This window comes from Heterodontus francisci, chromosome 38 (genome assembly GCF_036365525.1).
Source record: "Heterodontus francisci isolate sHetFra1 chromosome 38, sHetFra1.hap1, whole genome shotgun sequence".
In the NCBI taxonomy this organism is placed as follows: domain Eukaryota; kingdom Metazoa; phylum Chordata; class Chondrichthyes; order Heterodontiformes; family Heterodontidae; genus Heterodontus; species Heterodontus francisci.
The window spans coordinates 27602146-27618991 of record NC_090408.1 but is presented as its reverse complement, the minus strand read 5'-3'; the positions used below and the strand labels follow the sequence as shown (position 1 = coordinate 27618991).

Sequence of the window (16846 nt, the reverse complement as noted above, 5' to 3'; positions counted from 1 at the left end):
TTGTAGCGCCAATAGAAATTTGCATTGAAAGTCAACATTAATAAAACATATAAATCTTAATAAAGTGTAAACTGCTTTATTTACAAATTGGGAAAAGCGTGTGAAAAGGACAATTTAGTCATTGTTGTAATTCTTTTAAATGTGACTTTTAACAGCTTATGCAACAGCAATGCATGAGTAACATTTGTAATTATAGCATTTTAAATGTGCAATTCTCAAGGTCAAAAACTGGCAGTACAAATTCATCTGAATAAAGCCTCAAGGAGACATAATATATTCACTAATACCTTGTGCGGTCTGAATTAATAACTAGCAGCAAATCTAGTTCATATCTAATATAAAATAAAAACAAGAAATGCTGGAAATATTCAGCAGGTCTGGCAGCATCTGTGGAGAGAGAAGCAGAGTTAATGTTTCAGGTCAGTGACCTTTCATCTAGTTCATATCTAATTCAGTGATAGGCTGAGTGATCAGAGCATCAAAATGTAATCCAAAATTTACCTTGATTCAATCTGCTCATATTACTGGTTAAATTGGTTGGTTTAATGCAAATGTCCCTTTGTACAACTCATGGCAATTTTTCCCAATCATAGTGTTCAATTTTGTGTGCTAAAAGTTATTTTAATAAGATTTTAGTTTGAACTTTTCTTGACCAAAAAAACTAAGCATGATTAAAAATGTATTTCCAGTATTGAAGTTTTAATAATTTCTGTCCTGTAATAAGGTTGGGGTTTTTCATGTTGTAACTGGCATGGAAGAGTGTCTGTCATAATCGTTTGGTTGAAAAGTGAGCCATATCAACAAAAGAAATTGCATTTATATAGAACCTTTCACATCCTCAGAATGACCCAAAGTGTATCACAGTCACAAGTTCTTTCTGAAGTATAGTCTCTTGTTGAGGCAAACAAGGCAACCAATTTCTGTACAACAAGGTTCCTCAAAAAGCAATGAGATAAATGGCCAGTTCATCTGTTTTTGGTGTTGATCTTTGAAGAATGAATGTTGGTCAGGACACTGGGAGAAATCAAACAGGTTCCAAGTTCAATGGGTGTGTGATGAGTTAGCTGGCCTCATAAAGATCACATACAAGATGGTTTATTTGGAGAAAAAAATCAGCATAGATTTGATGGGCAAAGTGGCCTTTTTTGTGTTATAACAAGTAAAGCACACATCCTTCACATATCCAATGTAAAGTTCCCAACACTGTATTATGTGCCTCTTCACTCGGATGTCTTTACTATTGATGGCCACATTCTATCATTTAAGATAAATATTGTAATAACCATTTCTGGAACAATTGCTTAATTTGAGATTAGTTAACCTCAGACAAATAGAAAAACACCAAGTTGAGGTTTGGATCTAAAAAGGAAGATCTAAGACTAAACTTAAATACACACATCAACACATCACAGCTACAAATAGAATTTTAGCAAAAAAATATATAGCTGGTCTGCTGATGTGTTAAATTTTGCTCTGTTATATTTGTAGCCTCATTTGTTTTCTCCTTAACTTACAGAAAACTCTCTCTGTGGATTTTTCATTCAATACTTTAGCAGATCTAAAGTTTAAGTTTTATGATGCCAGTCTGGTGGAAGCGACTAAACTGGGGGATCCATCAGTGCATGAATTTTTCAGGTTGCTTTCTCTGTGCCATACGGTCATGCCAGAGGAAAAGAATGAAGGTAATGCTAAAAAATTGCAAGCAGGAAATCACAGCCACCTTTCTTTAAGAGTGTGCAACATCTATAAAGATAGTTCTTGCTTAGTGGCCATGCAACACTAACCATAGTTTGTGCAGTTTGAAAAGAAAAATGTAATCTCAAGTCATTTTGAAATTCAGGCCCAGGTTATCTAGGTGAGACTTAATAACATTCATTCTACTGATAAAATAGAGCAATCTATTTAAATCTCTGTATGCAAAATATATGCAGTTTCTGACAGGGTATGAAATACTGAATTGTGAGGTGACCTTATTTGAGTACTTTCCACTGCTGTGCCAGAAATAAATGCATGTATATCTGACACAAGTCAGCAGTCATGTTTTTCATTAGCTGACACTGTATGAGATTTAAGCTCAGGGGCCCAGCTTTAATGAGGATAGAGCTGTGCTGCATTACTACAACTGATTCCATTTTAATGGTTTAAGCCAATTTAAGACGGCTAAGCACTGAATGCAGCCACAGCGAGCTGTGCTGCTGAGCTACGAGCATGTTGAAGTTTTGCAAACTCCATGTTGCACAAGAACATGCATCTCGCAGCTGATGGTTAAAAGCTCAAGATCCCCGTCTGCTTCTCCCTCAGGAATGTTTAACTTGGTTGAGTGAGTTTTCAGCCGAGCCACCCAATAGAAAGTTAGTCTTGTTCTGTTTATCACGCTTGCTCTGCTTTCTGCTTACACATGGTACGTTCTAAATGGGCACAGAGAGGGACTCAGCCTGGACTCTCCTTTTATCATGCATGTAGTGAAACTAGACCCGCAAGGTGAGGGGAGGGGAATGAAAATAAAATAATTTTTAAAAAATTAAAATATTTGTTCCATTTATTTTCCACTGGGTTTATCTTTGAACCATTTCATTTTCACCAACATGTTTACTGTTTACAATATTAGACTAAAGATTGAGGATAATTGCTTACCGTGCTACACTAATCATCCTACTCTCCTTTACATAAACCTCGTACTTCTATACATAAGGCATTTGATGTCTGCTGTTTTAATGCAGACTTTAACTCTTCCATTTTAAATGGGTTAATACCCCGGCCAAAATAGTGGACAAAGGATTGTCATCAAAATGTGTGGAACATTCTCTGATATTGCCACCTAGAATTTTTGTGGGAATTAGACCTTTAAAAGGTGGTAGGTTTATATAAACAGGAGCAGTATGATAACTATAAGCAACTAAATAGTTATAAAGCATTATAAACAATTATCTACAAACTTTAGACCTCAATCATCTGTTCATTCTACAATAATCAAACTACAATTACATCAAAGTTGCCATTCGATGATTCATTATTTTCAACATTAAATTTCCATTTTGTATTATTGACTTATTTCAAATGATTGGATGATTCTCATTTTTCATGTTAACAATGACTTTGAATTATCAGGAGTAGGCTGCACAAACCATTGGACTGTCATTTAAAAAAAAAACTCAACGTGAAGGATTGATAACCAGCTCTTGGATTTTGTTTCCAGGTGAACTCGTTTATCAAGCCCAGTCACCTGATGAAGGAGCATTGGTCACAGCTGCAAGAAACTTTGGTTTTGTTTTTCGGTTCCGTACCCCAGAGACCATCACCGTGAATGAGATGGGCAACCCTGTTGTGTACCAACTGCTGGCCATTTTGGATTTTAACAACGTGCGAAAGAGGATGTCAGTGATAGGTGTGTTGGGCATATAAACATTCACGTTTTTCTAAAATGATTATTTGTGCCTTTTCACTTTGTTCTTTTAGAACAATGGAACTGAACTGAAGGAAATTTAAGTTTGCCTGTATTTTTTTTTGTAGCATTGTTACAGGTGACTTTAAGTTGTCTTGTGTTTTAGTTAGAAATCCTGAAGGACAAATAAGACTTTACTCAAAGGGAGCTGATACCATTTTGTTTGAAAGACTTCATCCATCCAATGAAGAATTGATGGGTGTGACCTCAGACCATCTCAGTGTAAGTGCCTCTTTTGTGTCTTTATTCGATATTGGGTTAGGTTAATGAGAAACATGACTAACCATGACCTGACAATGTCGCATTAAAACTAATGTAATATTAATGCTCTTGGATTCTGCATTCATTTATTTCCCACTCTTCTTTTAAACTAATAATGCTATGTCGAATTTCCTTTGTAATGCACAGGATTTAGGGATGAGGGGGTTGAAATTTGGTAGCACCCCAAATTGGCAGTGATTCTGGCTGTGACGGTACACCAGAATGGAGAGGCCCAAAGACCAAACTAAATTAGTCCTTGGGCCTCATCATTATAACTTAGACGCGTTGTGGGCACCAATCAAGGTGCCTCTACCCAGCTTGCTTGTCGGGGCCTAATGAATTTTGGATGGAGCTGAGGTCCAAAGGTAAGTCTGGCAGGGCATGTGGGGGAAATTGGAAAGGAGGTGAGGGCGGGTCGGCAATGATCTGCAGTTGTTTTGTGGAGCCAGGAGAATCACTCCTCTTTCTGATTCCATATATCAGAACAAGTTTGTAGCCTTTTTTGTGAGGGGCCTCCAGTGGTTCCTTTAAGGGTCACTGGTTAGGCAGCTCAAGGAAATCATAGCCGGAGTTTCCTTATTGCGAACTCTATCTTGAAATTTAAATGAGGCCTGTGCTCAGGTCAGGCAACTACCAGGACCTAAAGAAAGAAAAAGCTCCGACCAATTTAACAATGGCCACGGTGTCCGTGCAGATTGAGCACAATCCTCTATCCTGCTAAATTGCATATCATTGCTCCCTGTTTATGCCTGTATAATGGGTGTAACTATGTTGAATTTAGGCCTGTTTAAGAAATCCATATTCAAAAGATGAAAACATGTTGTCACAGTAGCTTGGTAGCTGATTTGGGTAAGTTTTTGACTTTCTGAGTTGAGTCGCAACTATTAGGAATTGCAAGTGTTTAGAGCAACAAAAGAGGAAGTTTTTATTCTGTCATGGGATGTGGGCGTCACTGCAAGGCCAGCATTTATTGCCCATCCTTAATTGCCTTTGAGAAGGTGATGATGAGCTGCCTTCTCTAACTGCTGCTGTCCATGTGGTGTATTTAGTGCTATTAGGGAGGGAGTTCCAGGATTTTGACCCAGTGATGATTTAGGAATGTCGATATATTTCCAAGTCAGGATGGTGACTTGGAGAGAATCGTGTAGATGGTGGTGTTCCCATGCACCTGCTACCCTTGTTCTTCTAAGCGGTAGAGGTCATGGGTTTGGAAGGAGCTGTTGAAGAAGCCTCAGTGAGTTGTTGCAGAATATCATGTAGATGGTGTACACTGCTACCACTGTGTACTGGTGGTAGAGGAAATAAATGTTTACGGTGGTGGATGGGGTGCTAATCAAGCATGCTGCTGAATCCTGGATGGTGTCAAGCATCCTGAGCATTGTTGGAGCTACGCTAATCCAGGCAAGTGGAGAGTATTCCATCACACTCCTGACTTGTGCCTTGTAGATGGTGGACAGGCTTTCGGGAGTCAGGAGGTAAGTTCCTTGCCACAGAATACCCAGTGTCTGATCTGCTTTTGTAGCCACAGTATTTATGTAACTGGTCCAGATACAATTCTGGTGAATGGTAACCCCCAGGATGTTGCTGGGAGATTTAGAGATGGAGAGGTAGTTAAATACTCTCTCTTGTTGGAGATGGTCATTGCCTGGCACTTGTGTGCTCCAAATGTTAGTTCCAGCTTGTCAGTCCAAGCTTAAATGCTGTCCAGGTCTTGCTGCATGTGGGAACAGACTGCTTGATTATCTGAGGAGTTGCAAATGGAACTGAACGCTGTGCAACCATCAAAAAATATCCTCACTTCTGACCTTATGATGGAGGGAAGGTCATGGATGACTAGGGCTCATTGATGCCACACTGGGTCAAATACTGCCTTGATGTCAAGGGCAGTAATTCTCATCTCATCTCTGGAATTCAGCTCTTTTGTCCATGTTTGGACCAAGGCTGTAATGAGGTCTGGAGCCGAATATTCCAAGTGGAACCCAAACTTAACAACAGTGAGCAGGTTGCCTTTGTTGTAGCTGTACTGGGGCAGCTTGGCTAGAGGCATGGGTAGTTCTGAAGCACAAGTCTTCAGCATTACAGCCGGGATGTTGTCGGTGCCCAGACCCTTTTCTGTATTCAGTGCATTCAGCCTTTTCTTGGAATCACATGGAGTGACACAAATTGGCTGAAGACTGGCATCTGTGATGCCGGGGAGCTCAGGAGGAGACTGAGATGGATCATCCGCTTGGCACTTCTAGCTGAAGATGGTTGCAAACGCTTCAGCCTTGTCTTTTGCACTCACATGCTGGGCTCCGCCATCATTGAAGATGGGGATATTCATAGAGCCTCGTCCTCTGGTTAGTTATTTAATGGACCACCACCATTCATGACCAGATGTGGTAAGAATGCAGATCTTTAATCAGATTCTTTTTAGCCAGTCCCTTGGGAACGAGGATGACTTTCTTCCATTCCAGGGTTGTGGGTCCTTAAGTGACTGAATCGTCCAATTCTGATCTGCACACTCTGTCACATGTTTTTTTTTTTAGTTTTTTTTAGAGATACAGCACTGAAACAGGCCCTTCGGCCCACCGAGTCTGTGCCGACCATCAACCACCCATTTATACTAATCCTACACTAATCCCATATTCCTACCACATCCCCACCTGTCCCTATATTTCCCTACCACCTACCTATACTAGGGGCAATTTATAATGGCCAATTTACCTACCAACCTGCAAGTCTTTTGGGGCAGGTGGTGTTTGGTGAAGCGAGTGGATGGGATGCTGGAATTTCTGAACGCTGCTTCCGCTGTTTGTTCTTGGTCGCTGCCTGGGCATGTCGACGTTGTTCGAACTGGCTGGCACCTTCGCGGATGCTTTTTCTCCATTTTGTGCGGTCTTGGGCAAGAGATTCCCACGAATCGGTGAAGATGTCACATTTTTTCAGGGAGAATTTAAGGACATCCTTGTAGCGTTTCTGCTGCCCTCCTGGTAGCCTTTTGCCATGACAGAGCTCGGAGTAGAAAGCTTGTTTTGGGAGTCTTGTGTCAGGCATGCGGGCGATGTGGCCCGCCCAACATAACTGGCTAGCCATGACCAGTGTCTCGATACTGGGAATGTTGGCCTGAGAGAGGACACTGATATTGGAGCGCCTGTCCTGCCACTGAATTTGCAGGATCTTGCGGAGGCGTCGCTGGTGATATCTCTCCAGGGGTTTGAGATGTCTGCTGTACAGTGTCCATGTTTCCGATGCATACAGGAGGGCAGGTAACACTGTGACCCTGTAGACCATGAGCTTGGTGCCAGGTTTGAGGTTAATCAGATACTGTTGTACGAAACCATGACAATTGGCCTCAGAGCAATGACAAATCATGTAAGCTATTCTTAGTGTGCTTTAGAATTGTTTTACTGGTTACAATGCGGCACAGGTTTCCTCAGGCATCATTGCCGTTTTGTCAGTTATTACTGCTGTAAGTTTGGGGAAAAAAATGACGCTCATTTAAAAGTTTATATCCCATTTGTTTCCTACAACCTGGTTTTAATTGTGTTCTTGAGATGAGTTTTTATTTTAAAATAAAAGTACTGATCTACATGGCATTGCTGAAATAAAATATTTTGCAGTAAGAATTGCATTGGGCATCAACTGTCAGAATCAGTGGAAATAATCCAAATAACATTGTGTGTGGAGTTCGGGGATTGATGTTTCGACAATTCTGCTTTTATTGTGTGTTAAAGGAGCAACTTGGTTTTTAATCGGAACAGTTTTAGTGACCGTTAAGTACATTTTCTAGAATTTCTGGCAGCATTCCTGATGAGTAACCTTGAGGAGAACACCACTCAATTATGCTATAAGGCCTGTCTGCACATCAGTTGATGATAAATAAGGTTTGACCTTAATCGTTTTATCAGGATGGGTACTTGGAAACCCTAGCCAAGGTGGGGGAACAAGCCTGCCTTCACACACTGCAAGAAGGATCCAAGTCGGACCCCAATAACTGCAAACCTGTTTCTCTAAATCTAAACATATCAGAGGTCATGGAAATCACATGCAATTCCAGATAACATTTTAGAAATCTGAGTTCTTTGAATTGTATGGGAATCTGTTGGAGCGTGCTGTCTGGCTTTACAGCAAATTGATCAGCCTTCGTCACTTACGGGAATGGAGCGATCTTCTCAAACCCAAAGTAAAATCAGAGTTGTTACCTTCAATATTTCTGAAACCTCTGATAGGATTATCTTGGGTTATTAAGTTGGTGAGTGACTTAGCTCACAACATTTAAGAAGTATTTAGATGAGTACTTGAAATGCCATAGCATACAAGGCCAAGTGCTGGAAAATGGGATTAGAATAGATAGGTGCTTGATGGCCGGTGTGGACACGATGGGCCGAAGGGCCTGTTTCTGTGCTGTATAACTCGATGACTATGATGTAATGGGCATATGACATACTCAAAGGTTGCCACTATTTGGTCGTCTGGAGTGGATATTTGTTCTGTCATTGGAGACTTACGTGCGTCATTAGAGAAAATGTGAATGCCCAAACACGCTATTTTCTCTGCATTATTTTCAGTACCAGGTTGTTGATGCCTTTGCTGATTGCATTGCTATTTACAGATGGTCAGGAAGTGAATCATTGTAGGCAGATATAGACAGGATGTAGGTATCTAAATGGTGTATTCACTTTGGTGATGAGAAGACAAGTCAATAACTGTCAGGGAAAAATTGATTGTGATGTTACCTACTCACATCTACACTACAAGCATAACACATGCTCCTCGGTTACAAACACTTTCTTGGTAATTGCATCTAAGCTATACTCAAGCAGGAGAATGAAAGAAAAAAAAAGACTTGCATTTATATAGCACCATTCATGACTATTGGACATCTCAAAGCACTTTACAGCCAATGAAGTACCTTTTGAAGTGTAGTCACTATTGTAATGCAGGAAGTGCAGCAGCCAGTATGCGCACAGCAAGCTCCCACAAACAACATTGTGATACTGACCAGATAATCTGATTTGTGATGTCGATTGAAGGGTAAGTATTGGCCCGGACATCAGGGATAACTCCCCTGCTCCTCTTCAAAATAATGATATGAGATCTTTTACATTGACAAGCAGATGGGGCCTCAGTTAACATCTCAACCTAAAGGTGGCATCTCCAACAGCGCAGCACTCCCTTAGTACTGCACTGGAGTGTCAGCTTTGATTTTTGTGCTCAGGCCCTACAGCATCAGTTGAACCCAGAACCTTGTGACTCAGAACCAAGGGTGCGACCAACTGAGCCACAGCTGATACAACAGAGAGGCCTACTAGAAAAACTGGTAGAGAAATGAGAATCATTGACAAAGTTTTCCACCTTTTGTCACTACTGGTAACTTTTAAATATTCTGCAAGATCTATACCCAGTAGGATAATGCCCCATTTTGGTAGGCTGCAGAGAAAAAAGCATTACTTCCTGTCAGTGCCTCAGTCCAGTCCAAAGCCTCAGAGGCAAGTGGATATGATGACATGACTAGTAGGTCATGTTGGAGGCAGCCTTACACAACATTGGCAAGATGTCCACCTTCTGCAGAATCACAAGTGGAACAGAAATACATGAATTGTTTATGTTTATTGCAGACCCTCAGTGTTCCTGGTAATAAGGTAAGAGAGGCTTTGGCTACACCTGAAGATTCTATTACAGCAACCTATGCAACTCCCTGCCACACAGTCACTCGATTGCAGAAATTCAAGGACAACGTTAGCTATTGCTTACTGAACCAGGGTTATTGGGGCAAGTCTCATGCAATGGAAAATCTGAAACTTGCCAATTTACACCTCGATATTCTTTCTCCTTCTCATACAGCAGTGTGGGAATTGTCATTGCCTTCTCTTTAGTACTTGTCTTAGCACTTGGCAGTATTACATTTTACCTTTCGTAATTTAAACATGGGTTTCATTAAAAGTAGGATTAGACAGAAGAGCTTTTGTGTGTTAGTGAGCTATCTTGGGGGGGGTGGGGGCAGAGAAAAGCGCACACAAGCTTGAGATTTTGGAAATCTGTGTCCTTTTTATTTGGAATTGTATATTTTTTTCAAAATTGAGTTCTGAACAGCATGAGCAGTAATATTGAACACTCCAGGTGATTCGTAAATAGGTGCTGCAGAATACGCTTTTTTTATATTTGTATATAATAAGTGCGTAGCAAGATTCTCCCATTAAAATAGTAGGTTCATAGCAGGCTTGAATTTTAGGTCCTACCAGGGGCGGAAACAGAGGTGGGTGGGTGATGAAAATAGCAGCGCCGGCCAGCGTGCCGGTTTTCTGTCGCCGTTTCTGCTGCTGGTGAGTTTCACTAGGGTGGCGGGGGTGGGGGGAAGATTGGCCCCAAGAACCATCCCAATTGGCTAATGAGTGCAATTAAGGTTGTTAAAGAGATCATTGAGAGCTCCTTGAGGAGCAGGTTGAGATTTTGATTGGGACATGGGGGCTGTACGCTGGGTCACGGGCAAACCAGGTGCATGGAGGCAGCAACACAGTGGGAAGCCAGTCATGGCTGCCCCAGAGAATTAAGTGGGTGCATAAAAGGGGGAATGGCTTGGGGGGACTCCGCCATTGGCACCCAGGTGCCATTGGGTGTGTACAGGTTGTGGGCAGAGTGTGGACTGTGTGCTTGGACATTGCAGGGGATTCATCACCCTCCTGACATCACGGGGGCATAAGAGGAGAGGGGAAAGCTTGCACGCACAATTGGGAGGCTTCCTGAGCAAAAGGAAGGCCTCAGCTGGAAACAGAAGCACGTCTCTCAGATTTCAGGTCCAGTGATGATGAGAAGCAATATCCTTCACAGGAAGGGCAGAACCCCAGGCATGAGGAGGGCAGGGGAGAGAGATGAAAGGCAGGAGGACATAAAGGCCATACCCTCAGCATAGGCTGTACTGCCAAAGATGGAGCTACCCAGACATGTCTGGCCACACAGATTTATGCCCTCATCGCCGAAGACCTCACATCTGCAGCATTGGTTGCCAGTAGCCTTCAAAGTGACTGTGGCCTTGAATTTTATTTTGCCTCTGGCTCCTTCCAAGGATCAGCTGCGGACCTTGGTGGCATTTGCAAATGACTGCACACCACTGCATCCCACAGGTTACTGATGCCCTATTTGTCAGAGCTGGAAAGTACATTCAATTCCAGGGGCCTCGTAGGCACAAAGGGCGGTGGGTTTTGCCTCCTTCACTGGATTTTCCCCCAAGTGCAGGACATCATCAATTTACACCCATGTGGATATCAAGGCACCTACTGTCTGCTCAGTAAGATTTATCAACAGGAAGGGCTTCCACTCCCTCAATGTACAATGCATGTGCGACTATGACGAGAGCTTCCTTCATTTGTGCGCTCACTATCCTGGCAGCTGCCATGACTTCTTCATCCTCCTGCAGTCCAGGCTGCCGCAGCTCTTCATTCAACCCCCGCAGACTATGTGGTTGGATTCTAGGGGACAAGGAGGACAGCATGTTCTGGAACCCACTTGGAGCTGCCTGTGAGAACACTACCATTGAAGACGCAGCCTGGAATAGATCCACAAAATATCCAAAAAAAGATCCACATAAATCAAAAATTGGAAAAAAGTACTCTGTTACAGATGCAACAAACCCCAGTGATCCACTCAGTGTTCTGCCCGATGCGGTGGCCTCCACTCTTGGCCACTTCTATGTTGCCTCGGAGGAGGTGAAGATAGCCTCCTGACTTCTGTTTGCTCGTGGATGAGATACTCATGGCAGTCATCCTTGCCGTGAAGATGCTGAGGGGCACCTCCAGAGGCTGCTGCGCCATCATCAATGCAGGGGCAGCCTCTGTTAGTGGGCTCTGCTGCACAGATGGTCCCTCAGTTAGAGGGCCCAAGGAAGCCATTAATGATGCTGGTGCCCTGTGACGGATGGCACTCTCATCCTGATCGGTGATGGCGCCAGCCCTTGGCTGGCGCTCTGGATGGCTGGAAGAGTGCACCAGCTGGGGCTCAACTGGCATCCCCTCCAAGAATCTCTGCGCCATCAGCGCCACTGACCGATCAAGACTACACACCGTGGCACACATCCTGTGAATGGCAGTGCACAGCTCCTGCTCAGAATGCTGCCACATATGGCTCTCCATGAGTTTGTCCACACTCTCGATGGAGGAGCTCAGCACTGAAAATCCTGAGCCATAGTGGCGCACATGAGCTGAGTAGACTGTATCTGAGGTACACTTTCAAGGTACTTGTTCTAATGTCTCTTCTGGCTGCGCTTGGCTGTGTAGACACAGGAATTTGGTTTTGCGCTTTGACGTCTGAACCTGCGAGAGACATAAGAGATTGAGAACTAACCTTGGAGAGCAGGAGTCTCTGCAGTGCTGAAGCTTCCCAATGCAGTTGAGACTTTGGCAAGCTGATGGACAGGCTGGAGTGAACTGCATCCCCTTCATCTACACATTGCAGTATCTATTCAGCCTCTCAACCAGGAATGCCCATCTTATCTTCCCCGACTTGCTCGTGGTCAGCTATCCTGACCATCTCCATGGCTCCCGCTTCTGTCGTAATGACAATGTGTAGGATGGGGATCCCGCCTTTTGTCTGGGCCCTTTCGCAGGATTGAGAACCCATTTCTCCTGGAAGGACGAGAGAGAGATAAGACACTGCTGGCCTCTATAGTCAATGCCAATGACTCATTGAGATAGGAAGTTGCTTGTATCAGTGCTGGAAAGTCCTCATTGGTGCTGTGGCTCTGAGCCTTGCTGAGGGGGTCAATGGGTACATGTTACTCCCATGTTCAGGAGCAGCAGCACCCTCAGGCTCCTTAGCTGTTGTGTCTGCTGGAGGTTGAATACCCAGAGACATGTCCGGATAGTCTGGCATTACACTCACCTTGCCGGAGCGAATAAGGCAATTGATTCTCTTCCGGCACTACACCCAGTTCCCCCTAACCACGATTTGTCTGCTCACGGTCTCTGCCACCTTGATCCAAGCCTGCTTGATTTGGGAGGGTGGCCTTCTCCTGCCACACTCTGGAAAGAGGACCTCCCTCTTCTCCCTCACTGCCTCCAGGAGGACCTGCTGGTCTGCATCAGCAAAGTGAGGGGCAGCCCTGCCTCAGATTCCAGCCCTCTGCCTCTCCTGCTGCATCATTAATGTAGCAATTCTTCCATTGGCTGCCGTGGTCAGTTTAAATCGGGCCTGCTGTCTTTCTGTCCCGCCTCCATTCCCGCCCCGATCTCCCCTAACTAGCTGCCCAACCTGCCCTCCAGCCAATTAGCAGCCAGTCTCCATGAAAATCAGGGCCTGTGACTGATTCCCCTTCCCCCCCCCCCCCCCCACCCCCCACCACCCCCCTACCCCAACCACTCCTGGGGGCAGAATCGTGACCTGGAAACAGTCCCAACATCCGTCTCCCAACCCCGGAAGGAATATCAAATGCCATATGTTTAATATTAACACAAATGTATTGTGCTCTTTGATTGAAATTACTGTGAGCTCTAAGCAACCTAACTGCTTTAATATATCGAGGTAACGTGGCATTGCTGCGCAACAACTTGATGTACAATGGTTAATAATGGCTTTTGCTTTCATGAATAATTTTGATTGCAGTATGTTCAAGCAGCGTGATGAAGTATGATTTTTGTATTAGACACCATGTAATCTTTATTTTCCTGTATTATTAGAGCAGCTGTATTTATCGCTAATGAGAGTAAATGTATTCCAAAGATGATTCACATGGACTGGCATAAAAATACCCAAACAGAATTAGCTTAAAATTGTCTTTACAGTGATTGATGAATGTAATGTCATTTCCATTATACTCAAGATAATTTGTGATCTCTACTGTAATTGGAATCCAATAACAGTAAATTTTATGAACTAATTAGAGGAAGCTTGAATTGCCTTGTAATCCTCAAATGATAAAAAGACCAATTTCTTTGTGATTTCTGTATCATTTCTCATGGCCAAATGTTATGCTATAGTAGCTGTATATGCTGTTCAGAGACACCCCAGGAGCAGCCACTCTATGCAGTTCAGTCTCTGATGTGACTCATGAAATAAATACTGCTGCCCACAGCTACAAATACATATACGAGCTCCTTTAAACTGTGCTCTTGTTGCCTGAATCTAGCATTCATCCATCAGTACAGAATATTTCTGGTGCCATTTTAGGAGAAGGGAGTTGAAACCTCGTGAGATTTCACACTTTTGCATTGTCTCATTGATGTTTAGAAGTATAAAGGGAGATATCAGTGTTTTATGTTTTTTCATAGTCTCTTGCTGACATGAGAGGATCCTAATTTTACAAAACATGGAGCATCCAATCGTGCTAACAGACGTAGCTTATTAGATCATGAAAAGAAAAATGAAAGACTTGCGTTGATATTGAGCCTTTCATGACGAGAGGATGTCCCAAAGCATTTTATAGCCAATGAAGTACTTTTTGATGTGTAGTTACTGTTGTAATGTAGGGAGCGCAGCAGTCAATTTGCACACAGCAAGCTCCCACGAACAGCAATGTGAAAATGACCAGGTAATTTGGTTGTGAAGTTGATTGAGGGATAAATATTTACCAGGCCACCGGGGATAACTCCTCTGCTCTTCTTCAAAATAGTGCCATTGGATCTTTTACATCCACCTGAGAGGGCAGACAGGGCCTCGGTTTAACATTCCATCCGAAAGACGGTAGCAGCAACAACACAGCACTCCCTCAGAACTGCACTGGTGTATTAGCCTTGAGTTTAGTGCCCAGGTGCAATTGCCAGGAATTTGGAGGGCATGATTTGAACCAATAACAAAGGATGACTTTTCACTCACTCATGTGGTGTGAAGGATTGCCTTCTTTCCTATTATTGATTGACTTTAGATTTGTGCTTTGAGTATTTTTTTAAAATCATCCTCAATCAAGAACAGGAAATAGTTCAGCTATTCCTTGGTCAACCTATGATAACACTTATACAGTTCTATTGGAATTTCCTTTCCTTTACATAGATGCCATTTTAGGTCTGAGATGTCAAATCAAGGCCCTACCTTCCTGTTCTAATGGGTACAGGTGGAGGTTAAGGTCCCATGGTATCTTCAAAGGAAGGTACGAGGTTCTCACTGTATCCTGACCAACATTCTCAGCCAGCAGCAGACTAACTGGTCACTCATCTCTTTGATGTTTGTGGGATCTTGCTGTGGACAGAATGGTTGCTCTGTTTTCCCTCCATAGGATAGTCACTGTAACTCATTCCATATGAAGCACTTGAAGACTTTCCTGAAAGTTGCAAACAGGCACTATATAAATGTTTTGCTTTCCTCTCTCCTCTCTTCCTTCTCTCTCACTGATTCTCAGCCCATTGCCCTTCCCTCCTCTCCCCTCCCTGGAATTCCGAGATGATTGTCCCAGTTGAAAATGGAGCAATCTAAAAGTAACTACCAGTTGCCCCCTAGAAGTATAATGTATTGTAATTTTTTGCAATTAATTCTGAATTAATTCTGAAAGTGATGTTTTGCACAGGAATTTGCAGGGGAAGGGCTGCGGACGTTAGTGCTTGCCTACAAAGATCTGGATGAAGCGTACTTTGATAAGTGGCAAAAAAGGCACCATCGTGCCAGCACTGCACTTGATAACCGAGATGAACAGCTTTCTGTATTGTATGAAGAGATTGAACAGGACATGATGGTATGACCATGCAAAAAGTTAATTTGTCACATCCGAGTGAATTACAGCACTTGAATTATGCATGATGATTGTGACTTATGAAATTGAAGCTAGACATTTTACATAAGTGACTACTCTCGTATCACAATACAGTGGCCATCACATTGGTTTGAATTGGCCAGATTGTCTTTTACAATTCTGTTTAGTGCAACTTAAGGGTGACATATCGGTACATTTTAAGAGCACCTGATCATCAGATTTTATGGTAGATTTCTTAAGAAGGTAGTACAACATTTTACAATGGAGGTAGTTTGAAGATACTTCATAATTAATTACCAAGTGTGAATCTTCCATTCATTTATTTTAGGAAAAAACACAATAAAACTGCAGAATATCTGGTCTATATCTCGATAATCATATCTAGAATACGAAGTCTGTAAAATACTAATATTTGATCTGCAAAAGTTCAATATAAAAACAATATTAATTTGTAACTCTTCATTAATTGTGTATGTATCTGTGTTTAGTTACTAGGTGCCACTGCAGTAGAAGACAAATTACAAGAAGGGGTTTCTGACACAATTGCCAACCTAACCCTGGCCAATATTAAAATTTGGGTACTTACCGGAGATAAGCAAGGTATTGTAAATAGTGACCGTGTCATTTTATGAAAGATTATTTTAATTTTTGCTTTCTGTGCAGCTAAGCCTATTGCATTTATTCCATCTTTATTCTCCAAGATAATTACGTTTTACAAGATCTTACAGTCACTGTGTAAATCAGAAATGGATGGAATAAAATGAAGTGATTGGTTAAGCAAAAGTTTTTCAACTTGCATTTGAGTTTTAGAAGCCAACAAAACATCTTTTGCTGGTTGACTGATTATCAATTAATATTTCGAACACAGATTCTTTTACAATCCTTTTATTATTGGCAAATGCACAATTTCAATTGAAAAAGTTCATTTAAAAGTATCAACAATTTTACTTTAAAATATTCAGTGATCTTGGAAATGACTCGCAATCCACTTGAGCTATATATACAATGCAAAGGATATTAGCTTAACAAAAACACTAGATATTTGAGCTTCTGATATAAAGGACGAGATTGAATAACTGATTTTGTGTTACTTTATTAGTATCATTCTCTAGTTTCTCTTCTATCTCCTCTCATGCCCTCTCTGAGTTCATCTTGTCCATGAGACCCACTTACTGCTCTCTTGACCTGATTCTCACTAGATGTCTCTTCCTGGACCCCAGGCTAGCTGACACTATAAATGGTTTCTTCTCCTTATGTACTGTCCCCCTATCTTTAAAAGCTGCCACCAACACCCCCTCTCAAAAAAAAACCCTTCAATCCTTCTGTCCTTGCAAATTAAGCCTCACTTTCAACCCAGCCCCGCTTCCTCTGCAAAGTCCCAGAATGTGTTATTGTCACTCAAATCCTTCCCACCTTTTCCACAATTCCATATTTGAATCTCTGCAGTTCAGTTTTCACCTCTGCCATAGCTCTGAAATGCCCCGAATCAA

At 42.4% G+C, this 16846-nt stretch overlaps 1 protein-coding gene across 12 annotated transcripts in view; it reads left to right on the top strand.

Annotated features, from left to right (window-relative positions):
- atp8b4 (ATPase phospholipid transporting 8B4) overlaps positions 1 to 16846 on the top strand; it is a 251477-nt gene that overhangs the window by 198499 nt on the left and 36132 nt on the right. For all 12 annotated transcript variants that reach the window (XM_068017953.1, XM_068017955.1, XM_068017959.1 and 9 more), the window contains 5 exons: positions 1517 to 1682; positions 3197 to 3385; positions 3549 to 3664; positions 15174 to 15338; positions 15845 to 15956. In XM_068017953.1, coding sequence (XP_067874054.1) covers positions 1517 to 1682; positions 3197 to 3385; positions 3549 to 3664; positions 15174 to 15338; positions 15845 to 15956 — 748 coding nt within the window. The remainder of the gene's footprint in view (positions 1 to 1516; positions 1683 to 3196; positions 3386 to 3548; positions 3665 to 15173; positions 15339 to 15844; positions 15957 to 16846) is intronic.